This window comes from Panthera tigris, chromosome D4 (genome assembly GCF_018350195.1).
Source record: "Panthera tigris isolate Pti1 chromosome D4, P.tigris_Pti1_mat1.1, whole genome shotgun sequence".
Classification (NCBI taxonomy): domain Eukaryota; kingdom Metazoa; phylum Chordata; class Mammalia; order Carnivora; family Felidae; genus Panthera; species Panthera tigris.
The window spans coordinates 12,584,060-12,610,237 of NC_056672.1; the positions used below are offsets into that span (position 1 = coordinate 12,584,060).

At 40.8% G+C, this 26,178-nt stretch overlaps 1 protein-coding gene across 4 annotated transcripts in view; it reads left to right on the forward strand.

Moving 5' to 3' along the window:
- MAMDC2 (MAM domain containing 2) overlaps window positions 1-26,178 on the forward strand; it is a 171,660-nt gene that overhangs the window by 127,653 nt on the left and 17,829 nt on the right. For 3 of the 4 annotated variants that reach the window (XM_042963626.1, XM_042963627.1, XM_042963628.1), the window contains 2 exons: window positions 13,597-13,690; window positions 16,576-16,728. In XM_042963626.1, coding sequence (XP_042819560.1) covers window positions 13,597-13,690; window positions 16,576-16,728 — 247 coding nt within the window. The remainder of the gene's footprint in view (window positions 1-13,596; window positions 13,691-16,575; window positions 16,729-26,178) is intronic. The other variant, XM_042963629.1, reaches the window with a different exon arrangement.

A 26,178-nucleotide genomic window follows, 5' to 3' on the forward strand; every position in this document is an offset into this window, starting at 1 on the left:
TTTTCTCTTTAACAAAGATCTTCAAGCGGTCTGTTAATTAGAAGCTCGGGGAGCAACTCAGTATTGTGTTCATTAAATATTTCTTTTGGGAAAGAACGTTAAACGGTCCGTTAATGAGAGAAGGACCAGACCTTCTGTTCCATCCAGGCCTGGCTTAATGATCAGTTCATTAATGGTAAAGCCTTCTAAGTCCACATCTTTGCTCTGTTATAGGATTAAAAAGCAAATAAACTTTAAAAGTCATTTATGGATTTGGAGAAAACCCTCAGCTGGCCAGTCTGAGAAAATATAAATCTTTTTTTTTTTTTTTTTTTTTTTTTTGACTAGTGCAAGAACCTTATATCAGCACTTCTTAAGATATGTCCCCTGGAGTACAAATCTTTTGCATTCCATTGAAAAAATTTTTCTGTGGTCAGATGAGTTTGGGGGAACTTTTGCACGCTAGATCTCTTCCATACACACATGGAAGATTCACAACGCACGGTAACATGTTAGAAACTCCGGTAAGTTCTACACTGTAGAATCCTGCTGAACCTCGTGTAAGGTGGTGTTTTAACATAGAACCCTTGTCTCATGCAGCCCCTATTAGCATCAGATGACTATCGTGGTATTTAACACATTATATTGAAGTTGTCCACTTACCTGCCTATCTGCATTAATCAGACCATAAGCTTCTGGAGAACAGAGAGCCTTGTCTTATTTATTTTTAAATTTCTAATGTGAGCACAATTTCTGTAAGACCGTGAGCACTCAACAAATAGTTGGAAAGGGAAACTGAGCTGTCAGTGAATGCGGGTTGACAGCAAGGAAGAACACAGAAGCCCAAGGAAGAAGAAAGATGAAGTGCTTCTGCCTTTGGATCACAGAAACCATGATCACTAGTAGCCGGGCACCTGAACAAGTTGTCCTGTGAGGATTAGGAGTTGGAGCACTTACAGGCAAAAGGACCCACCTGGAGCAGATATAAGGCCACACGGAGGCACGTATATGCAACGTCTGCCTTGGGGCTTTTTGTGATGATATTTGCTAAAACCAAAAGCTGTAACTCTCCTCTTGGAAACAACTTCCCACCCTTACATCGAATCATTTCCCTATTTCCAATGACTGATAGGAGGTTTTAACCAGGCGTCTCGATTTTCTAGATGCCTTCCCTGCCCCCCGGTGCAGCTTCTCCGGTTTCCGTTCTGTGTTCCTGGTCAGTGATGCTCACTTCCGCCCCCAGTCCTGGCTTCTCCCACCTCTGTCCTCTCAATTTCTGGGAATGCTCGGCATCTACTTTCATCTTCTTCCCCGTATATAATCTTCCCCCTATATATTCCCCCTTCCCCCTATGTGCTGGGGTTCTCAGCACAACTGGAGAAAACAAGACTCATCTCCAATGTCCCCTCCATGCTTCTGGGAAAGCCTTCCATTCCTCTCCTCTCCCATTGACTTCCTTTCTCTTTCCTCGCCCCCAGATGTTCAGATTCGTCTTCACTTGCAGCTTCCCAACTGGATTCTTCCCACCTCAGTCTTAGAACATGACCTCACAGATTCACGTCCCAAAAGGATGAAGGCTTTCAACACCAACTCCTTCAATTCTGTTTCTCTCTGAATCCTCACCTGCTTCTCTTGGTCACCTGGTGCATATGACAGAGGAAGTATTGTCCTCGCTCTTAGTCAAAACCAGCCCGTCCATCTATCCATCCTGCCTCCTCTGGGACTTTATTTCCTAAATTATTCCTCTCTCAAAAATCTTCAATATCCACGAGTCCTTTATACACTGCCGACCTATGTCGGCCACACAGACGAACAACAAACCTTCCTTTTACCTTTTACCCATTAAAAAATTCTTTTAATGTTTATTTATTATTGAGAGACAGAGAGAGACAGAGCATGGGCATGGGAAGGGCAGAGAGGGCGAGACACAAAATCTGAAGCAGGCTCCAGGCTCTGAGCCATCAGCAGAGAGCCCAACGTGGGGTTCGAACTCACAAACCACAAGATCGTGACCTGAGCCAAAGTTGGACGCTCAACCGACTGAGCCACCCAGCCACCCCTTACCTTTTACCCATTTAAATTGCCACCCAATCCCATGTTTTGTCTTCAGACTTCTTGGAAAATGCATCTTCGATTACTATGTATGCTCTGGTGCAGTTTCTTGTTCCTTAAATGCTCACCTCCTGACCCCTGCCTCCCTCCCACAAAGGGTTCATCAACAACAAGTGTCTCCCACTGATCATGCTGCAAGAATCATCATTGCTGAGATCACTCTTTTCTCAAAGTCCATCTCAAGTACTCCTTCCTCTCTGAATCTTTAATAAATCATAACTTGTATCTTGCTTGTTACAATGAGATTTGTGGCCTAGGAAGACTTGGCTTCAAGTTTTGACTCTGGAGTTAATGATGTAAATCAGAATATCATATGACTCTGTAAGTAATAAGGGCATGTTTTAGGGTGACCACTATGTGTCTTCTACCACATGCTATATCTTTAGCCATCTTAGTGTCAGCAATTGTCTTTTCATGTTGTGTAGCACAGTTCTCGTGGATAGCTCTCTCTAGCTCCTTATTTCCTCTTACAATAATCTTCTTTTAGCAAAAAAAAGAAAAAAAATTGAAATTTAAGTCTGTGATTTGGATTCCTGCTCTTAAAGTCTTTCTTTTAACTTTGCCTTTTAATGATGAAAATGCCATTAGGTGTAGAATATCTAGGATTCTGGGGTACCTGGGGGGCTAAGTCAGTTAAGCATCTGACTCTTGATTTCAGCTCAGGTCATGATCTCACGGTTCGTGGGTTCAGACCCCGCATCAGGCTCTGCATCAACAGCGCAGAGCCTGCTTGGGATACTCAGTCTCTCTCCTTCTCTCTGACCCTCCCCTACTCTCTCTCTTTCTCAAAATAAATAAATAAGCTTTAAAAAATATATCTAGGGCTCTGAAAGGTTTTGTTGTTGTTGTTGTTCTTTTGTTTTTTTTACTGTTTATTTTTTATTTTTGAGACAGAGACAGAGCATGAACAGGGGAGGGGCAGAGAGAGAGGGAGACACAGAATCTGAAACAGGCTCCAGCATGGAGCTGTCAGCATGGAGCCTGACGTGGGGCTCAAACCCACGGACTGTGAGATCATGACCTGAGCCGAAGTCAGACGCTTAACCGACTGAGCCACCCAGGCTCCCCAAAGGGTTCTGAAAGTTTTAAGGTCACTACTTAGAAGTTCATCCAAATAGAAAAGCAAGTCTAGTAAGTTTCTGATTTACTAGAGAGATTTATAAATCGGTGGCCATTAAATAACAAGACACCCTGCTATAAAGGGATTCAGGAACCAGAAAATGAATGTGTAGACAAGATGCATGAGAGGAGATAGATTTCCTATCACATTTCATGATGTCCAGAAACATTGAGAAATGGCTGCACCAGAATGTTAATATCTTGGCATAATTAAAGCAGGGCTGCTGAGTGCAAAGTAGAAATAACAAGATCGTTAACTCCTGACAAGATAATCAACACATTATAGAACAGATTAGGGTCGTTCTGTACACAGAGCAAGGAAATTTATACTGTCAAGTGGAACAAGTTTTAATGTGGAATTGAATAGGGGGGCTAAGTATGGAACAGGAGCCTCCTCTTGAGTCTTTCAAGCTAAGCTCAGTGTCAAGTGTCAGTCCAGGAATTCTAAATTACTTGAAATATGACCAACACAAGGTTGAGCTACTCTGGCTTTCCCTCTCTTTCCTTTTAGGTGTTTGTTGAAGGCTTCTGCATTTCATGTCAACTTATGGGGGAATGACTGGACAGACTGGCTTGCACAACTTCTGGTTGCTAACACCAGCTTGCAGGAGGGTATTTTTTGTGTCCGTGCATTCTTCTAGAACTTTCCCCAGGAATTAATCTTATGGCATATTGCTGGATTACCATATTTATCCTCCTGGCATTGTGGATAAATCCAAAAAGACATCACAGGCATCTTCCCCTGGGGTTTTATTGATAAGTTTATGAAGGAAACATTTATTCCAGGGATTGTTTATGAACCTGAAAACACTATCTCCCTCCACACTTTCAAACTCTAAATCTGTGAATATTTCACAGCCTTGGCTACATTTTTAGGGAAACTTTTCCCAAGATTTTATGAGGCAACACTTTTTTTTTTATATGTTTATTTATTTTGAGAGAGATATGGGGAGGGAGAGAGGGAGAACCAGTGGGCGAGGGGCAGATAGAGAGGGAGACACAGAATCCCAAGCAGGCACCATGCTGTCAGTGCAGACCTGGACGCAGGGCCGGGTCTCACGAACTGTGAGATCACGACCTGAGCCGAAACCAAGAGTTGGGTGCCTAACCAATGAGCCACCCAGGTGTCCTGAGCCAACATTATTTTTTGATGTTCACATTGAGATTCTCTGGGGACCCTCTGGTTTTCTGAGCTCTTAGACCAGGTAAATATTTTCTGGCCTCTGGAGCTATGAGCTCTATTCTCTTAATTGGAAATTGACAATTAATAAAGACTCCCTACCCAGGGAAGAACACCTTTTTTTCTTTTGCATAGATACCCCCAGCTTTTTCTGCCTTTCTGTGTGACTTTCTCTGGCTATTTTCTGCCTCATCTTTTCAGCACCCACCTCTAGGAAAAGTCTCTCCAGACAGTCCCCCAGCTGCTTCTCCATGGCATTCCCTACCACTCTGCTAGTGACGGTGACTTCTATTTTATGTTTGATGTCAGGTTAGAGGTGTAACTATACAATGTTCAAGGACACACTTCCATTTGTGGCCTATTTCATCTTAGTCTTTGAGCCAAGATATTTAGTTCTCCCTTAGTTTCATTTCCCAAATAAGGATGGCCTTATTAACATATCTGAAAGGCAAATGTCAGGCCAGAAAAAAAATTTACAACATATATGGCAAACTCTTAGCGCATTTGATATATGAATTTACTCTAATAAACCAATAAGTAGAGATGAGCTAAGCAGTAGCAAAGTGGGCAACAGGTATGTACAGGCAAATCAGAAAAAGTGGAATGCTACTGGGGTGCCTGGCTGGCTCAGTTGGTGGAACATGCAACTCTTGATCTTGGGGTTATAGGTTCGAGCCCCACGTTGAGTATAGAGTTTACTTAAAAATAAAATCTTAAAAAAAGAAAGAATACTACCGGAAAACAAACATATCCAATCTCATTTGTAATCAAAGAAATTTTAAAAATAATAAAAGCACATTTGTCAAATAGATGAAAATATTTTAAAACTATAAAACTGTGGAGTATGCTGTTTATATTAATAGTTATATTCATACTGTATACTGTTTGTGTTGTTCGGTTTATAAATTAAAAAATAAGTCCTTTGGGGACACCTGAGTGGCTCTGTCAGTTAAGCATCTGACTTTGGCTCGGGTCACGATCTTACAGTTCTTGAGTTTGAGCCCCGCATCGGGCTCTGTGCTGACAGCTCAGAGCCTGGAGCCTACTTCAGATTCTGTTTCTACCTCTCTCTCTCTGCCGCTCCCCTGCTCACATGCTGTCTCTCTCTCTCTCTCTCTCTCTCTCTCTTTCAAAAATAAACATTAAAAATTTATAAACAAATAAGTCTTTCAATTAAAACCAAATATACATACATATATGCGTATATGAGTTAGATCTATGAATGGTAAGGATGAAAGGAAATAAGGATTTTCATAAGCTCTAGTATGAGGATAAGTTGCTATAATATTTCTAGATGACGATTCAATTACATGTCTCAAAAAGAAAGCCCCCAAACATGAATACCTTTTAAAAAAAAATTTTTTTTTTAATGCTTATTTATTTTTTAGAGAGATAAAGTGTGAGTGGGGGAGGGGCAGAGAGAGAGGGAGACACAGAATCTGAAGCAGGCTCCGGGCTCTGAGCTGTCAGCACAGAGCCCGATGCGGGGCTCGAACCCATGAACCGCGAGGTTGTGACCAGAGCTGAAGTCAGACTTTCAACTGACTGAGCCACCCAGGTGCCCCTACCATGAATATCTTTTAACATAACAATTCTACTTCTAGGGAGTTATCATTAGGGAATAGTCATGGTTATGCACAAAGATTTAGATATTGATCACAGCATTGTTTGTCATGTTGAGAAATTAGAAACTGCCCAGTCATCCATCAGTAGGGGCTGGTCAAATAAGTTGTGGCCAGGCTACAAAGGGCTTAGTAAGATTTAAGCCACAGCCCTTTACCAGGTCAAGGATCTACACTTTCCCTTGGGAATCCGTGAAAATAAGGCCAACAACTGTCTCTCTGTCTCAGACACGAATGAAGCAAAGTCAGTATTCCTATTCAGGTGTTAGCAGGGCACCGCTAAGGTATCTGCTGTCCTCTCCTGACCCCAGGAGAAGTTTATGAAGGTCAAGACAAAGACCTAGATTCTTCCTTGTTTGCTGTTTGTTGATTGCACTCTGCTTGTCTTCCGGTATAATTGGCATTTTTACATCTCCATCCAAGTGAGCTATGATAGCTCCATAGTGTAATGTCCATCCTTGAACATGACAATTAAATTGGCCATTACATTTCATTACATGGGTTAGGGAAGTGCCTAGCTGAGGGTCCTCTCTAAGGGAAGTGGGCCAGAGATAAACCAGAATTGCTTTTTTTCAGCCCACCTGCCTGCTGACAAGAGCATGCAAACAGCAGGAAGGCATTCACACTTATTTTCCTTAAGTGACAATGAGTGACTTAGGGGATAAGTGTATATAATAACACTGTCCTTTTTATTAGGGTGTAAATTAGATTCTGAAGCACTAAAACTCATTTTTGGGTGGGAGGTGTGGTTGTGAGGAGTTGAGAACATTCTTCCCTATGGGCCTAAGTAGACATAGGGTCATCAGCTAAGGGCAAGAAGAGTGTCACTGCAGTGAAAGTAGACAGGAGAGGTTACTGGCTGGTTCCATGTTCGCTAGGTTTTTTTTTTTTTTTTTAGTTTATTATTATTATTTTTTTTTTTTGAGAGAGAGAGAGAGGAAACAAGGGAGGGACAGAGAGAGAGGGAGAGAGAGAATCCCAAGCAGGCTCCACACTGTCCATGCAGAGCCTGATATGATATGGGGCTTGAACCCACAGACCATGAGATCATGACCTCAGTGGAAATCAAGAGTTGGATGCTTAACCGATTGAGCCACCCATGCACCCCTACATTCACCAGTTTTTAAATGTAGCCATTTAAAAATTAAAAAAAAAAAATAAAAAATGTAGCCATTTAAAAATCCCTGTAAGATTCAGGTTCTGGTGCCAGCTCACCAAAAACTCCTTATAAACGGACATAAGGCAACATGACAGGAAGCTGGTTGTAAACAGAGGTTCAAGACATGTTTGGTCCACTGCTATTAACTGAGGAGTTTAAAAATCATGCCTTTCATAATCCTATTGTTTTTAACTGAGGCATAATAGACGTAATAACATTATATTCGTTTTAGGTATACGACATAATGATTCTAGAATCATACTTTTAAATACCTAAAGCAAAAAAAAGGAGAAAATAGTCTGGTTGGTACAATGAAATATGCTCTGTTGGAGATTTGGCGTAAGATATTTCATGTCTGGGTCTGTAACTGGCTGTCTTGCGATCCTTAGTTTTTATCACAGGGTCTCTGGGCCTTCCCTGATTCTAACACATGACTGATTCTGAGGTCTCTCCTGGAGTGTCTCTTCTCTTTACAGTGACCAAAAGATCCAAAACTAATGCAGATTTCTGAAATCAATGAGCTGAGAGGTCTGAAAATTTACCACCAACATAGCAGTGAGAAAATTCCACAGTTTATCCACAGGTCTAACACAGCGTGCCCTCCACCCCAGGATGGGAGCCTCCTAGGAGGAGAGGGACTCACGCAGGGAGAAGCTGGAAGCTGCTTAATCTTTGTTGCTTGTCGAAGCCAAAAGTTGAATTAAAACAGATGGGTCTTTTAAGAAAAAGAAGTGTTGGTCAGCTAAAGACTTATTTAAAAACACATGGTCATTCTGCCTTTTGTGGGATCTGAAGACCAAATATAGTATCTGCAGGAAGCATGCTGTTACAGTTTAGCAACTATTTCCCAAAACATGGCTGGGATTCTAAAAACGCTAGTCCCAAACCCGTTCTTCTAGAGGAAGCTCCATCCAGCCTGTCTTTAGGGATTCGTGAAAATTCCACCCCTTTAGCCAAGTGTCTTAATACTAGAGTTTTTGTTTTCTTTTGCTTTATGTTTTTTTTTTAATTTTTATTTTTAGAATTCTATGGCAGCTTATTGTCAAACAGTTGAACGAATACAGTTGCGTTATATAGAACATCCTGCAGTTGCGTCAATAGCATCTTAATGAAGGGCTCTGGAACTTCGCGGACTGGATTATAGTAATTTTATGAATAATTATTCTACCAACTCTGTAGTCACCATACCCAAATTTATCTGCACAAAGGATTTCAAAGGATTGTAACCTCATCAGAAGAAAAGTTAAATTTAACTCAGAGTCAAACCCTCTGGTAAATTGTCGAGGTCCACCACTTGGAACAGGAACCCAGCTAGGTTCATTTTGTGAACATGGGTAATTTATGGTACTGTTGGCATAGGATTGAAATATTTCTATGCGAAGATAGAAGGCTTTTTCTGGAAACTGCCATTCACATACTTATTATAGGCCCAACTGGGGCTCTTCAATGAGTAAAGTAGGTGGTGGGTTAAGCCAGAAACGTGGCCAACTATGCCTATTGAGCAGGCCATGGAGACAGGCTACTTTAAAAGACAGTGAAAAACCAGTTAGTTCAGCCATTGTTTACCTGTTTCATACAAATGATCCTTCTTAACTGCACAAGAAAAGTGTGTAGTTATATATTCCCCAGCTCTCAGGGAAGCTTGGTTCCCCCCCCACCTCCGCAAGATCCTCTTTATTGTGTTGGGTAGCCTTTAAATTATGACACCTCATAAAGTGGAAAATCAGTAGCCCTAATTCTTTTAAAAATTTAACCTGATTTGGTTTGGGAAAGTAAGTTCCCGACATACTAACTTATCTACTTTTTCTTTCCTGGGTGTTTTAACTAGGGACTTTTATGGACTTTTATAGGCCTGGGGATCATCTAGCTCCAGCCTTGTGGCTGGATTCCCATACAGACCCTCTCTCCACCCTCCTCCCCCCCCAAAAAACTTTAGAAGACAATTATAGTTCCATACTATGAGGAAAGTTTTCTCACTTACTTTTTATGATCTGCTGCCTGCCATTATGTTGTTATGAGGGAATAGACCATTCCTTTTGGAAAGGGAGAAAAATGTAAACAAAGAGAAGAATCAATGGCCCTTTGACAATTTCAAGTTTTCTGAAACAGGAAATTGGAACAGTAGAGCCCTGATCATCTCAGGGATGATTATTCAGCTTGAGTGTTTGTCCATGTCTCTTGTTTTTAGGCTCCTTTGCCTTTTGTTTTTCGGATTTGAGGATATTTCATTGCATATTAGAACCACCACCTGGTGACATATAGAGGAAGAGAAAACTAACTCCATCTAGTCTGCTTTTAAAACATCAACAACTGTCCTGTTTTGATTGGGTAGAATAAAGTGAGGTTCTATCATCCACACAGCAGTTTTCCATCACCCCCCAGTAGTTTGCAGCCAGAAGTAATTTTGCCCCCCAAGGGACATTTGTCCATGTCTCGATATATTTTTGATTGTCACGACTAGAGGGTGATATTGGAATCTAATGGATAGACATCAGGTTTGCTGCTTAACGTCCCCGGCAGCAAACAATGATCCATAATAATATTAAAATATCAAAATATCAGGAGTGCCAAGACAGGAACACCTGCTACAGATAATTGACCATGTGCACTGTCCCTTTTTAGTACGATAAAAACTAAGTTAAGTAATACTGTTGATCATTACTTGACTATATTTAAAATTATGTTTGCAGATACATTTATATAGCTCACCGGTCACTTCCAATTTGTGTTTCCAAAGTTCGTCTAGGTAGGGTTTCTCAACAATGAATATTCTCTATCAAAATAAAAACTGTGAAGTATCACCAGTACCTAAGGACACAACCTTTAACACAGTGAAAAATGGAATTTACACAAATCTCATTTGCCCCTGACTTTCAAGAGATTTGCATAAAATCAGGAGTACCTGCCTAAGGGATATGTTATTTTACTTTGTCCATCTCAAATAGATATTAGTATATTCAAGTTGCCTAGGAATTTTTTTCTAGTCTATAGGAGTATTCCACTGGCTTTGAAATACTGCCTAAAATGAAATAAACACACTTTTTAAGAAGATCTAAAAATAAATAAGAGATTAATCCCCTCAAGAATTTAGAGCAAGACCAGTTCCCTTCTTGTCACATTTTTAGCTGGACCTCGGGACAGAGTTCTGAAGAAAGATGTTTGGCTTTCCCTTTTCCCTGAGTCAACCACAGACCCCGTCACTAGGTTGCCTGGTCGACCAGCTACCCTAAAGTAACCTTTCCACTTCAAGTAGCCCTCAAATGTAAGATGGTGGGACAAGAATAGGAGCTGACATTATCAGCATTATTCATAGCACAGTGGAAAAATCTTGTGTGTTCCACCAAACAAGCCGATCTTGTCAGGTTTCTTTTGTGTGTTGGAATGCTGATAGGCAAGTGCCAAACAGATCTGAGGTTGGAGGCCATAGTTTGAACCTAGTTCAGAGCGGAGTGACCATGGATCTTTTATAAGACAGAACAACATGTGGTCTGGCTAGTATTCTAAGTGTGGAAAGAGTTCTAAGATAGGAACAACCTAGTGGCCTCCTCATGCCCGGAACATCTTTAGCATTTCACTCAACCCACTGTTGGCAGTTCACATATTTTTTGCAATCCTCAAAAAGAGCCAGGAAGTTCTACCCATTGGAATTTATGCAATGAGGAAATGTTATGTATCTGCCGCATCCAATTCACTTGACCGCTAGCCATACGTAACTATTGAGCCCTTGAAATGTGGCCACTGTGCCTGAAGAAATGAACTTTTGATTTTTACTTAATTTTAATTTAGATAGCCACATGTCCTCGGGACTGCTGTAATAAACATTGCCAATGCAGGAAATAACTCATTCCACATCTCAATTATAGATGCCCTGATTCCTTTTTTCTTTTTTTTGTCTCAATTATAAATATAACAAAATTAAAGAATGCTTAGAAAATAAGGGAAAATTTGGTTCAATGCTCATAACTTCATGAGCCTAACATAAAAGTAAATTTTCAAGGTTTTTTTTTTTTTTTCCGTGTACTTCTGGATGTAACTTATCTTATTTTAATTTTAATTTTATCTATGATAACCAGCTTTTTTTCACTTAACACTATGAGAGAAATAGACTTTCACACTACTAATATCCACAAGCTATCAGAGTTAATGTTTGCCTATTTCTTAGATTACGGTACCATAGTTTATTCATTTCCTGTATAATATTTTTAGATTTGGGGTTGTTTCATTGCCTTTGCTTGCTGGCTTACTTGCCTGCTAGTTTGGTTTTATGGTCATTATCAAATTAGGCTATAGCGAACACTTGAAAGCATGTTACTATTTCTCCTTTTTAGAATACAATTACCTGCTAAATGCTTGAGTCTTACTTAGGTAACGGTTCACAGGGCTAATCATTCCACCACCCCAGATTCTTGTGGAAAAAGTACTTTTCCGCTATTCTGGTGGAAAATAGACTTTAAAACTGCCAAAAAGAAGGAAAGCCAGGACTTTTCTCTCTGCAGCACAATTTATTCAGTAAATTAGGAGACAGATTACTATTCTTTCCCCTATAACAATAAACATTACTGATAAAATGTAACTACATTCAGGGCAGATGACATAGACCTTTGCTTTGCAAATGAGGACTATGTTCCCCGGCAAAAATCCTGCAGGTAGAAAACCCTGCCAATAATCTCTAGAATCTATAAAGGTGAAAAAATGAACAGAGATAAAAGAAAAACAAAAACACCGCCCTTCATCTTGTCCCTTGTAAACATATATATATATTTATATATATACACAAAATATATATATTATATATATATAGCATATATATTGTGTATGTATATTTTATATATAGTATATATATCTTATACATATAATATATACAGTATATGTTTTATATATGATATATAGTATATATATACTATGTATATACTATATATATTATTATACATAAAATATATATATGTGTATATATATACATATACATATACATATAGAGAGAGAGAGTTACACATTGTTGTAGCTCTAAACTATCCTTTTTATAATTTAAAGCTGTCTGAATACAGTCCAAGTAAACTTTTATACATATTATAATTAGTAATTATTCTGAAGATACTGGCTTTAAGACGTTTTGTATTTTGCATAGTTGTAAACTGTTACATCATTTTAAAATGACTTTCTGGGGCACGTGGGTGGCTCAGTCGGTTAAGCGTCTGACTTTGGCTCAGGTCATGATCTCACGGTCCGTGAGTTCGAGCCCCATGTCGGGCTCTGTGCTGGCAGCTCAGAGCCTGGAGCCTGCTTCAAATTCTGTGTCTCCCTCTCTCTCTGACCCTCCCCCGTTCATGCTCTGTCTCTCTCTGTCTCAAAAATAAATAAACATTAAAAAAAATTTTTTTAAATGTCTTTCTGAATAGATTTTGTATTCTAATGGCTCTGATCACCAAAGAGCACAGAGAGCCTGCTGATAACACAGATAAGTTGAAGACATAACATAATATCAGGATCTAAAAAAAAAATCAAGTGCTCTCATTATTCCTAATTTGAGATTTGGTTTCTGTTACATCTCTCTTTGTCTTTGTTTGAGTTAATATTTGTATTTGAGGGATTGCACATGCACTGAATGACTTTATGCTCAGAGTACATTAGGTTAGGCATGCGAAGCAGCTTTGTAAACCACAAAGTACAGTGAGAATCTAATATAAGTGGGAAGTAGTCTTTGCTCATCCTGTGTATGAAAAGATTTTAAAATTGGTCTAATGAAAAAGAAATGCAAAACTTCTCTCCTGCTCTCTCTTTCTCTGACACAATGAATTCAATAATTGATGGTATGGATCTGTTTTTCTTTCACATAGAAGACTAAAAATGTTTGGCCTGATAAAATAACTGCATTTAGGGCTTTTATTAGTGATACCATCTAGGGACATTTATCTTTTCTTTGGAAATGGAACATAAGTCTCCAGATGGCAAATCACTGGGACTTTGTTCACAATATGAATGAAGCGCATTGCCAGAAATTCATTTCCAAAAAATCAATACTGTTTGCCCTGGAAATGTGTGTAAAAATGCTTGGAATACCATCAGCTCTGTATGCACTTTGTGGATTATCTGGGGAAAATATTTAAAACCTGACAGGTTTTCCTCTGCCATCAGTTAACCTCTTGCTTTCTTCCTTCAATTCTCTAAAGAATGTGAACTCATTTCGGCATTAATAGACACAACATATCATTATGAGCCTGACTCTACTTAAAAAAAGAACAGAAGTAATTTCAGGGTCACGTATAAATGCTTAGCTGTTACTCATGCCCCCGTGACCCGTAGTTCACGTGGACAATGAAGAGGGGTCTGTAGTTTGCTTGTGCATGCTTTGGGCTGAGTAAGTCCTAGGTTGTAAGAATTTCCAATGCAGTTAATGGAATTCATAGTTTTATTTTTCTGAATTGCAGGTGGTTTTCATGAGCCTATGCAAAAGTTTTTGGGACTGTGGACTGGTAGCCCTGGATGACATTACGGTACAGTTGGGAAGCTGCTCGTCTCCAGGTAAGATGGTCACAATTGCAAGCTCCCTTTGTCTCCCAGGCCTATGCATGGCACATCCCGTTTCTCTAAGTATATGCCAAATACATTTAATCTGTGCTAGAGATGCCTGGGTGGCTCAGTTGGTTAAGCGTCCAATTTCTGCTCAGGTCATGATCTCATGGTTCATGGGTTCAAGCCCCACATCGGGTTCTGTGCTGACAGCTTAGAGCCTGGAGCCTGCTTTAGATTCTGTCTCCCTTGCTCTTTGCCCCTCCCCCACTCACGCTCTGTCTCTCTCACTGTCTCTCAAAAATAAATAAACATTTAAAAAAATATTTTTTAATCTGTGCTAGTCTATTTTTTTGCTTTTCTTGCCAGAAGTGCCCCTCTCCAGATGTGTGTGGTAAGTTTGGAACTTAAAAATGATGATTTGTTTGCAGTGTGTGACTTTGTACATGTGACTTGACGTCTGTATCCTCATCTATGAGAGAGGTAATAATAGTAATACCTACCTGAATAGTGGGAATGATATACATAGATTCCCTAGCATAGGACCTGGCACAAAACAATGCATTAAAAATAAATGCCTTCTAGTCTAGTTATTATTATTATTGTTATTATTATTATTTTTAATTATGTCTTACATGAATGCAGATTTTCAAACAATATTGATGAAATTGTTATTATACAGATACTATACTAAACATGTAATTTTTAAATGATAATAAAATAAATATTTTCTAAGTGAATTAGCTGACAGTGGAACAGTGGACCAGGCATTGAGGATAGGGACAAAATAAAGATGGCAGCTACGTGTTGGACTCGATGTCTAACAATAAAATGGCGCATACCTCAACCCAGATCATTGGTCTGTATCTCCTAACTACCACTGCATCCTAAACCTTAGGGTATCTATTTCTTTAACAAAGAGGCAAACTGTGGTATCATTCTGGCCCTGGAGGATAATCTCCTCATTTATTTACTTTTTTATTGTCTTTTTTTTTTTTTTTTATGAAATTTATGGTCAAATTGGTTTCCATACAACACCCAGTTCTCGTCCCAACCGGTGCCCTCCTCAATACCCATCACCCACCCACCCCTCCCTCCCACCCCCCATAAACCCTCAGTTTGTTCTCAGTTTTTAGGAGTCTCTTGTGTTTTGGCTCCCTCCCTCTCTAACCATTTTTTTTTTTCCATCCCCTCCCCCACGGTCTTCTGTTAAGTTTCTCAGGATCCACATAGGAGTGAAAACATATGGAATCTGTCCTCTGCATGACTTATTTCACTGAGCGTAACACTCTCCAGTTCCATATGGCTACAAAAGGCCATATTTCATTCTTTCTCATTGCCACGTAGTATTCCATTGTGTATATAAACCACAATTTCTTTATCCATTCGTCTCGAAAGAAGACATCCAGATGGCCAACAGGCACATGAAAAGATGCTCAACGTCACTCCTCATCAGGGAAATACAAATCAAAACCACATTCAGATATTACCTCACGCCAGTCAGAGTGGCTAAAATGAACAAAACAGGAGACTATAGATGCTGGAGAGGATGTGGAGAAACGGGAACCCTCTTGCACTGTTGCTGGGAATGCAAACTGGTGCAGCCGCTCTGGAAAACAGTGTGGAGGTTCCTCAAAAAATTAAAAATCGACTTTTTTAGTCTCTTGATTTGCAAGGCGCTGCAAGGGCGACACAAAGAAAAACAAGATAAAAATCTCTACACTTGAGGCATAGAAAAGGGACTGAGGCTTCATCAGCTTGTACTGTATGTCAAATAAAATGAAGTAAAATAATTATTATGCAAGAGATGTAAAAAACGGGCTGTTTATTAGAGAAATCTAAGAATCTGGATGCGGGAAGTACAGCCAAGTTCAGACAAAGAAGTCCCCAGTTAAGTGGGAGGTGACACCATTCTAATAATAAGAATAATCATGAAAGTTATTGAAGACAGTGTCCAAAGACATAAATATTTGTTTTTGGAAATGGAAAATAAGGCTCCAGGTGACAAAACACCAAGCCCTAATATTCATTGAGCTAACATTTCCTGAGAACTTCATGTTCTAAATACTTCACATACATCATCTCCTTTAAAACTCACAATCCCAGAAGGTAGACAAGAATATTGAAGACAGAAGAATTAAGTCACGTGCTCCACACAAGTTAAACTGTGCCTCCAGAAGCACACTTAGCTTTCGCACATTCTCCACCTCATCCAAAGCAACTACTGAGTTGTTCTAAGGATTCCCTTCACTCAGCCAGGATTTCTGAAGAAAGCTCCAACATGAGACAATTTATTGTTTTCCATATTTCCATAAAGGCAGTTTGCCTCCAATTTTCAGTGCTTTGTAAGCTCATTCTGACAAGTAAATTCATCAGTCAGAGGAAGTTTCTATCTCAAAGTATCCCAATACTTTTGAATCTAGATTTTTAAAAAAAATTTTTTTTTATGCTTATTTAGTTTTGAGAGAGAGAGAGGGACAGAGCTCGAACGGAGGAGAGGGAGAGAGAGGACACACAGAATCCAAAGCAGGCTCCAGGCTCTGAGCTGTCTGCACAGAACCCGATGCAGGGCTCGAACCAATGAACCATGAGATCATGACCTGAGTTGAAGCTGGACACCCAACCGACAGCCACCCAGGCGCCCCTAAATCTAGATTTCTGATCATTCTCTGTCCCTGTGGCAGGACCCATGGTAGAGTCCAGGCTCTAGCTAGAGGCAAGAGCTTGGCATAGGAGGGTTGCCAGTTGGGGGCCGGTGGCGGGGGTGGGGGGGTGCTGCCTCTCCATAAGCACAGGCATATGGCCAGGTGACATTCACACATGCAGAATGGGGAGCCGTGGGATGCATATTCATTGAAAGTGCCTCAGTAATAACAACACCTGCTGTTTCCTCACAGAGGGGCTTCCACCTCCACCTGGAGAGTGTACTTTCGAACAAGATGAATGTGCTTTTACCCAGGAGAGAAGAAACAGGAGCAGCTGGCACAGGAGGAGGGGAGAAACCCCCACCTCCTACACAGGACCAAAGGGAGATCACACTACTGGGGTAGGTGAGTTACGCCACATGGTGCTGTTTCCTAAGGAAACCTGAAATAGCATTGTGGGGTCATTCACTGCATTTTGAAAGGTGCAAATTTATGTCTCGTGTCTAGAATGAACTACACACGTGATTCTCCGCCCATGGGATAGATCATTAAATATGTGCATTTAAAAATGTTCTTTCTGTTTATGCCTTGCTTATGTATCTTGGTGCAAAGAGGATGGAAATGGGCTTATTACAAAGATTTGCACACAAAAATAATTTAATGAGAAGTAGGTTTAAAAATAAAGGAGAGAGGGACAGTGTTAAGGAAGAAAAAATAGTGATCTAAACTGGAGCCAGGACCGAGGCCCTGTATGAGAAAGGTGCTGGCAGACGAGACTCTAGGAATTGGCCTCTACACTTTGCAGTGACTGAAACACAGATGGAAAACATGATTCACCGTGTCCTTGGGATAAAAAGAGGTGAAGTGATCCACCAGGGGGTGTGGGTGTTTTCTGTAGCAAATATATGAAGTCCGATAAAACAGACTGACGTTGACCTACTTGTCATCACCATGTGCAGCGATTGTAAACAATGTCAGTGATAAAATAGACCGTGCAGAATAGACCTTTCTCACTGACACTCTTGATGTCACTTGGTGTGTCCATTGGATGGAAGCACTCTCCCTGGTGCAGAGAAGCAGAACTAGCCCGGACAGGAAGCTCGCAGAGATGTTTCCTCAAGGGTCCTAACAGAGAAGCCATTATGATAGTACATACAAGGGTGAGTGGCATAGTGCTATTTCTTACAGCCTACCTCAAGAGAAGTCTACAGATAACACCACAGAGCAACCTACACCATAACCTGTTTGTTTACTTAGCTAAACTTGCTAGGGTGCAATCAGGAACAGTTTTATTTTCTCTTCGGAGCACTCTCTTCAAACAAATCCTAAAGCATTCTCCGTTCCCCACCCGTTGGCAGAGCCCATAGCTTCCCAGTCCTGTTAAGGTGTTAGACTGGTCACCTAGTTATGTGTGTTTAGAAGTCCAATCCAAATCACATCTCCAGTTTCTCAGTCAATTGAATCATCTCTCTTTCCCTCAGCTTGGGCCTCACTAACTCATAGTTTGGAGATCAGAAAAGGGAAGAAGGTTCTTTTGTTTTCTCTGTTCTACTTCCTCATCTGCCTCTCACTTCATGATCCTTAATCAGGATAAGTGGAAGAGAGATTGAAAGAAGAGCACTTGTTCAAATAGTTGGTGCTATTTCAGACTCTTTCATGGCTATTGAATGTCCTCTGTTATGACACACATCAAATTACTGGCTTTTTGGGGAACTGCATCTTACCATTTCTGACAGTGTGCTCTCTGGCTTATCTCCTGTGACCACCTCTTCTTCCCATAGCGCTTGCTCTCCACGGTATAACCCACAGAGATTTTCTGCTTGGGTTCCACCTGGCAGTCGGGGCTTGGGTCTTTCCAGGAGCCCTCGGTTACAGCCACCTTCCCAGTCAGTGTCCATGTAGCCTTAGGTACTGATGCACTCTTGCCTGACTAAGAAGATGTGCAGCTTGATCCTACCACTGACTTCTCTTTTGTTCCTACTGCTTTACCCTGTTCTGGGACAGCGTTGCTTCCAGAAGGCATAGCGTTGAAGAGATTCAGCATTGGTCCAAAGGTAGGACAGAATCCCAATTCCAGCACTGAGTAGAAGACTCTAAGGGGTCTCTAAGAGTACACACAGCTGTGTCTGGAAGACAGGAAAGTTAAGAGGATAATTGAAAGACTTGTATATGTGAATACTGTCTTGGTTGGGCATAATTTGTTGCCGTTTGTAATAGACAAAATCCATTTAGGGCTAGCTTTAGGAACAACTTGATGCAGACTGTGCGATCAGGAGCCAGTTTCTCTCTCCAGCCACCTCCCTGATCTGGTTTTCCTCAATTGGCTGCAATCTTCGACTCTCATCTCATGGTAGCAGGACAGTGGTAGCAACTGCAGGGCTTTCAACACTAAATCAAATGGAAAGAGATAACTCAAACAAAAATACAAAAAGTCAGTCTCATTGGCTCTGATCGACAATGTCTTGAGGGCAAGTTACTGCCAGCCTTGTTTTTGAATCCCCAGAGGGCTTAATCTTGTACCTTGTATACTATACATGCTCAAAAAATGTTGTTGGAATGAATTAATCAATCTATAAGCCCTCACTGATGCGTATAAACAACTAGCCATTTATTTAGTAAAATCCCTAGAAAACAGGATAGTGGGGATATATCTTTTTATTACAAGAGGAGTAGAGAAAGGTCAAGAACGAATCAGCTTGAGTTCAAGTCCATTGTAATCACAATGTATTTATGTGCGTTTTTCTTGGGTGGGAGGAAGGTTGATAGCTTTTCTTCCATTTCTCGGAAACATCAAAAGGGTAGTGGTAACAGATCTGAGAAGAGATACTCTCAAAGAGACCTATGCTGTGGTGGACTGCCATAGGGGAATTTTCTGGGCAACAGGCCATGGCATGGAAGAGAGGACAAAGCAAAAATAGTAAGCAGTGGAGGGACAGCGTCTCTGAAAAGCAAGAAGAGGGTCACCAGGCCCCAGGACGTACAACAGACCCATGAACAGAGTCAACCCACTCACTAGGTATGAAACTGTGAGAAAGTTATGGAAAATCTCTAAGTTTCATTTGTGTCATCTTAAAAATGAGAATAATTATAGCTACTTACCTATTTACCTGCTTCATTGGCTGGTTGTGTTTAAACCATTGAGAGTTTTGGGACCAGACTGCTGCTAGGGTTCAAATCTCAGTTCTACCCTTGAACTTCTCTAAATCTCACTTCCTTATCTGTATGTGGAATAATTAATACCTACCTCATAGGATTATGTATGTATCATTTATGTATGAGACAACATTTAAAATGTGCTTAGGATATGACCTGGTATATAATAAATGCTTAATTAATGCTGTTAATTCATTTGTTCCTTCACTCAACAAATACTCATTGAGTGTCTGTTATGTGCCGAGTTCAGTTTAGGTACTTGGAAACACAGATGAACAAAACAGGCAAAGCAATCATTTGCCCTCATGGGCCTTCTCTTCTAGTAGGCAGGGGACAGACAACAAAGACTATACTTAACCATAAATGATATAGTATGTTAAAAGGCAATAAATTGCTTGAGAAGGTAATCTGGAAAGAGTTGAGGTCCCTATCCTCATAGGTACTGAGAAGAAGTATTCCAAGTAGAGGGAGCAGCCAGTGCAAAGCCCCTTGAGTGGAAGCAGGTTCAGTGTGTCCCAGGAATAGCAAGGAGACTGGTTTTGCTAAGCAGGGTGAGCAGGGGAATGAGTACTAGGAAATGAGATCAGAAAAATAATGGTATGCCAGGCCCTAGAGGACCTTGTCATTAATCAGAAGGACTTTGGGGGTGCCTGGCTGACTCATTCAGTAGAACGTGCAACTGTTTTGTTGTTGTTGTTGTTGTTGTTTTGTTTGTTGTCTGTTTTTGTTTTGAGCCTGCAACTCTTGAACTCAGGGTCATGAGTTTCACCCCTGTGCTGGGCATAGAGATTTCTTAAAAAATATATATATATATATACACATATATATACATATATATATACATATACATATATACATACATATATATAAATATACATATACATATATACATGCATATATATACATATATATATACACATATATATATGCATATATATATGTATATATATATATATATATATTTGTTGTTGTCATTGTTGTTTTAAAGAATGACTTTGGTTGGGGCACCTGGGTGGCTCAGTCGGTTAAGCGTCCGACTTCAGCTCAGGTCACGATCTCACGGTCTGTGAGTTCGAGCCCCACGTCGGGCTCTGGGCTGATGGCCCAGAGCCTGGAGCCTGCTTCCAATTCTGTGTCTCCCTCTCTCTCTGCTCCTCCCCGGTTCATGCTCTGTCTCCCTCTGTCTCAAAAATAAATAAACATTAAAAAAAAAAAAAAAAAAGAATGACTTTGGATTTTACTTTACCTGAAGTGGGAGGACCCTGGAAGATGTTGAGCTTAGGAAGGAGGTGATCTGACCTGGCTTTGAGAGGATCACTGTGGCTGCTATGTTGAGAAATGGGGCAAGAGTGAAATCAGAGAGCCCCATCAGGATAAGGCGAGGCATCCAGAAGACAGTATATGGTAAAGTGAGGGTGGATTTACCAATGACAGTGGATTGGACTAGGGTAGTAGCATGGAGGTGGTAAGAAGTGGCGAAATTCTGGATATATTTTGAAAGTAGAGCCAACAGAATCTCTTGATAGGTTAAATACGGGTGTCAGAGAAAGAGAGAAATCAAGAATGATTTCAACGATTTGACATGAGCAGCTGGACAATGGACTTGTCAACAACTAAATAGAAAAGATAGAGTGGATAGGTTTGTCGGGAAGATAAGGGAGATCGGGAGCCCAGTTTTAAATATGTCAGAATTGAGATTCTTAATAGATATTCAAGGGGAGGTGTCGAGTGGGCAGTCAGAAGTTCAGGAAAGATGACTGCTCTGGAAGCTGTTGGTATGGACGATATTTCAAACCATGTGACTGGGAGAGAGCGCTAAGGGAGTAGGAGCAGAACCAAAAGTGGACCAAGGGAGAAGCTTTTGGAGCATTCCAAAGTTCAATGGTCGGAGGAGGAAGAACCAGCAAAGGAGACCGAGAATAGCCAGTAACCCTGATGTCATTGTATGGAAGCCACTCTCACGGGGCTATGAGAAATAGGGGCTCAGCAAAGATGTCCCTGCCTTGCCTTCCTCCTCTCCGTGAACTCTCCTTCCTTGGCTTTTTTATCACTCGTGGCAGTGGCTCTTACTGCTACCTCCATCACTCCCATGCCAGCCTAGTCATAGGTACCTAATCCTTTTATGTGTGTATCAATTTTATCTTCCCAACTGGATTATAAATAACTCGAGGGACGGGTATTTGGACTCAGTATGAGCTTGCTAGTGCTGTCTTCCTAAAAATACCACAAATACTGCTGGGCAGCTTCAACAACAGAAATTGATTTTCTCATAGTTCTGAGGGGCTAGACGTCCAAGCTCAAGGTGTTGACAGGGTTGGTTTCACTCTGAGGCTCTCCTGCTTAGCTGGCAGAGGCCCTCCTTACCGCTGTGTGCTCACCTTGTCTGCCCTTGGCCTGTGGTGTCTTCTCCTTATCTCGTCTTATCAGGACACCAGTTATAGGATTAGGACACACCCTAACAGCCCCATTTAATTTAATTACTTCTTTAAAAGTATCTGCAAATACAGTCACATTCCAAGATACTGGGACACACACAATTCAGCCCATAACAGAGTCCCTCCCCAGCATTAGTGCTAAACAGGGAAGGAGCTGGGTGAGCCCTTCCTGCATAAAGTGGCCCTTGTCCTGCCCTTCACATCTTTCTGCTAAAATAACCTAAACTTGTTTGTACCACATTCTACCCCTTCCCCCTATACACAAAATCTGTGAAAACCTAGCAAAAGCACATTCAGTAGATACTCAATTACTCATAATTTGGCTCCTTTATCTACATTTTTCCTGGCTTATAGGGGCACATGTTAGTTAACTTGGTGTGGCTTTGTATAATGAAAATGTTATGGCGGTGTTTGCTTTGTCTCTCTGAAACTTTGACGGATGTTTCAGCTGGTTGGATGTTTCTGCAAAGACTGTAATGGCAAAAACCTCTTAATGTGTTCAGTATTCGCTCCCAGCAAATGCTTTATGCATTAAATGAAATTCTCTGGTGCACAATCAAGAGAATTCTGATTTTTTTCAGCAAATTGCTTCTAGGGTCTGCCTTCTTCTCCATTCTTTTTCTTGCTTGTTTCAAAACAAATTTTTAAAAGGTTCTCAAGGCACCTTTCCATTTTCTAACTAAAGAAAGTCTTTTACAGGTTATATCTCTTTATGCCTATCTACAATAATGCAGATGAGGCAGCAAATTTTGCTGTGGTCACCTACATATATAGCATCGGATGGAAGGTATTTTGGGTCTGTTCTTAAAATTACTGTAACAATTGTTTCACTCAGGAAATAATGTTAGCTAGTGATCATTTATGGAACATTTGCCATGTGCAGGCACTTTACTGGGAGCTTTACATCTTGCCTTAGTCAGTATGAGCTGGTCTAACAAAAATACCACAGACTGGATGGCTTACACAACAAACATTTATTTCTCTCGGTCTGGAGTCTGGAAACTCCAACATCAAGGTGCCAACAGATTCCGTGTCTGGTAAGAGACTGCTTCCTGGTTCATAGACAGCCATCTTCTTATTGTGTCCCCACATGGCCGAAGGGGCAAAGGAGCTCTCTGGGTTTTCTTTTAAAAGGGTACTTATCCCATTGTTGAGGGTTCACCCCTCGTGACCTAATCAGCTCCTAAGGGCCCTACCTCCTAATACCATTCACATTGGGGGTTAGGATTTCAACACATAAGTTTCGGGGGGACATGAACATTCATTCCATAAACACATCCTTACCACAACCTGTAAAGTTAGAGGAAGTGCCTGTTTTTCACATGAGAAAACCAAGGCTCAGAAAAGTTAAGTGTTTTTCCAGAGTCACACAGCACTAACAAGTAGAGTGGGGACAAAGTCTCAGGAATGGCAGGCTCTAATGGCCATATTCTGTCTACTCTGTCTCACCAGAGTTTCCCCGCCTACATGATACTAAGAGACCACAAATGACCAGGAACAGCTGTGACAGCTTATATGTGAAAGGCACAATACTTCATGTAGCAGCATAATCTCACCCCCAAAACCCTTCACCCAAAGAGGGGTATCTTCTTTTGGAAAGGGTATATTCAAGCTGATGGTATTTTTAGACATCTATAGAAATGCATCTAGCAGAAAGTAAATTCTTTTCTGAGCTATTTTAATGTCAGTGAACCAGTGTTGTAAATTTAACTCCCTGGCTGCAGCCTGCACACCTATCGTGTATCCTAAGCCCTGAAAGAGTGGCTTCTTTCTCTAGCCTCCAATGGCTTGAGCCATATGTGGGAGGATATATTGGCTCTCAGATCACATTATGACAAGCATCACCCCTTCAAAAATGAAAGCATGAGCCAATAAAGGCCCCGTTAAAACATTTGTTTATTTGTTAAAGCCACCAGTATCACAGGCTACATGTATATAAGATGAAACATCTTAGAACTGGGAGTGGTCATAAATTTATACAGTGCAGCATCCAGATGATCTTCATTTATTCCACTTTTTCTGAGCATCTACTGTGCCTTGTGCACCAAATAATTGCCCCTAGAATTGTAATAAGTAAAGTATTAAGAGTTCAGTTCTAGAGATGATGGAACCACATAAAGAGAAGCAGCTAGCTCTCCTTGGGAGCATGTTGATGGATGAGTGAGAGTTCACCAAGAAGAGTGGCAGGGTGAGGTAGCATCCACGTGCAAGGTATGGAACCACTAAGCAGTATGGCAGCTTCAGGGAATTCCTAAATGGTTCTACTTGGCGGGTCTAGAGGATACTGCCAGACAGGATTCCCAAGAAAGTGAAGTCCAAGATACAGGTTTGCATGCAGGTGGTATTTTTTGAGATGTGATCCCAAGAAGCAGAAATGTGGGGCAAAGGCAGCAAAGCAAGGAACCAGGGAAAGCTGATACAAGGATGCATCATGAACTTGGCCACTATTGTGTCCAACTGTTGCTTGATCCTATGGGAACTTCTGAGAAGCCATGGAGATTGCCAGAAATATTTTGGAGATTTTGGAGTTTTGCAAAGCAACCCCCTCCCCCACCAGATATCCCAGGACCTACTTTTTATTCTTAACAATTTTGGGTCAGTCTTTTGTTAGCTTCAATTGTTAATATCACCTAAGGCAGTTGTAATGTTAAACAATCATTTAACTGATTGCTTTTGACAAAAGCCCCTGGAGATAAGGCTGTTCACACAAAGTAAGGTCTACCTCAGTCAAATTAAATTGAGAGAAGCCCTGAGAATGGAACTTTTGAATAAGTTGCCAAATAGGTCAAATAATGATAATTTTCTGGGGACAGGGCTTTAGGGAGCTCCAAATCAGTTCTGCGCCTTGCAGAATGACTGTAGGCTGATGCTTTTTATGGATACTTTAGTTGTAAAGCTCTTGGTTTTCAATTATGTCTCAGAGTAGGAGTAGGAGTAGGAATAGGAGAGATTAAGACGGGATTAGGGCAGGTTAAAAGCTCATCTTTCTTAGCAAGATTGTCATTTTTCTTGAACACTCTTAGATTGCTATATGCCTTTAGTTAATTTCCAGAGTTCTGAAGAAGTTGATTTGACTATTTTTTTCCAGTGTTCTCACTGCTTTTATAGGGAAACACATTTTCAAGAGGTCCTTACTCTGTATTGTATTCCACATGTATGTAGTCCACATCCCTTCTCCAGCCTGTTTCTCTTTAAGAGACTCAAGTTCTTTCATGAACTTCTTCATCTTAATCTATTTCCTGGACATAATATAAATGCTCAAATTATTAAGTTACTAAGCATAGTTATTTTACACCTCTTAAAAGTGATCGTGCTATAGCTGGGTCACCTGTGGTCCTGTTTCTCTTGTCTGTTTTTCCCTCCACTTTGGCCCAGTTTCTTGAAATCTCTGGTGTTTTCACTGAATACTGGACATTGGGAATGAAGAATGATAGAATCCTTGATGATGAAGTTTTTTTCCTCCAGAGAGGATTCAGCCTGTTCTCAAATAGACAACTTGAGACAAGCAGGTCACCTCAGTCCCATCGGAACTGGGCTGACTTGAGCAGGTATTGCTTTGCTAGACCACCCTCTCCATTCTCCCCTACCCCTAGGGTATATTCTCTGAGAGCATGCCCTGGGGGTTTATTAAGGGCCCTCCTCTTCAGTACATCCTAAACTTTAATTTTTTATCTCTTCAGCTGGTGAGATTGCTGAAAACTTTGTTCTGCATTTGGCTTCTTGGCAAGAGGCTCTTCTTGCCCTCTACTGCTTAAGCGTTCAGCACAAGCCTCAAGGGAAGATTGCCAAGTGATGGGCTCACTGTTCTGTGCCTCTCTTTTTGCACAGAACTTGGCTCTGAAGCAAGCTCTTACTGCCTTGGCAACCCTGAACTCCAGTTATTATCTTCCCAGTGCAGGGGGTTCCATTGGTTTCTCTGCCTCATTTTAGCTGCTCTCTGCTTAGATTCTAAACTGAATAGGCAAATGCCCCAATAGGAACAGCAGCGGGAAGAATGTTGAATTCACTTCACTGACCTCCTTTTCCTGGGACCTTGGCACCCTCAAGTCCTTGCTGTTTGGGAAACTCTCGTGGTTTCAAAACAGGTGTTTTCTAAAATATATAGTTTTTATCCATTGTTTTTCCACTTCTTCTCAGCAGGAGTGTAGGTCTGCTCCAAATAGCTCAACCTATCCACAAGAGGATGTCTCTGGCATTTTATTTTTTGGCATCATTTATTTATGAATTATTATTATACTCAAAATTTGAAGGCATTTGCTCTTCTCTT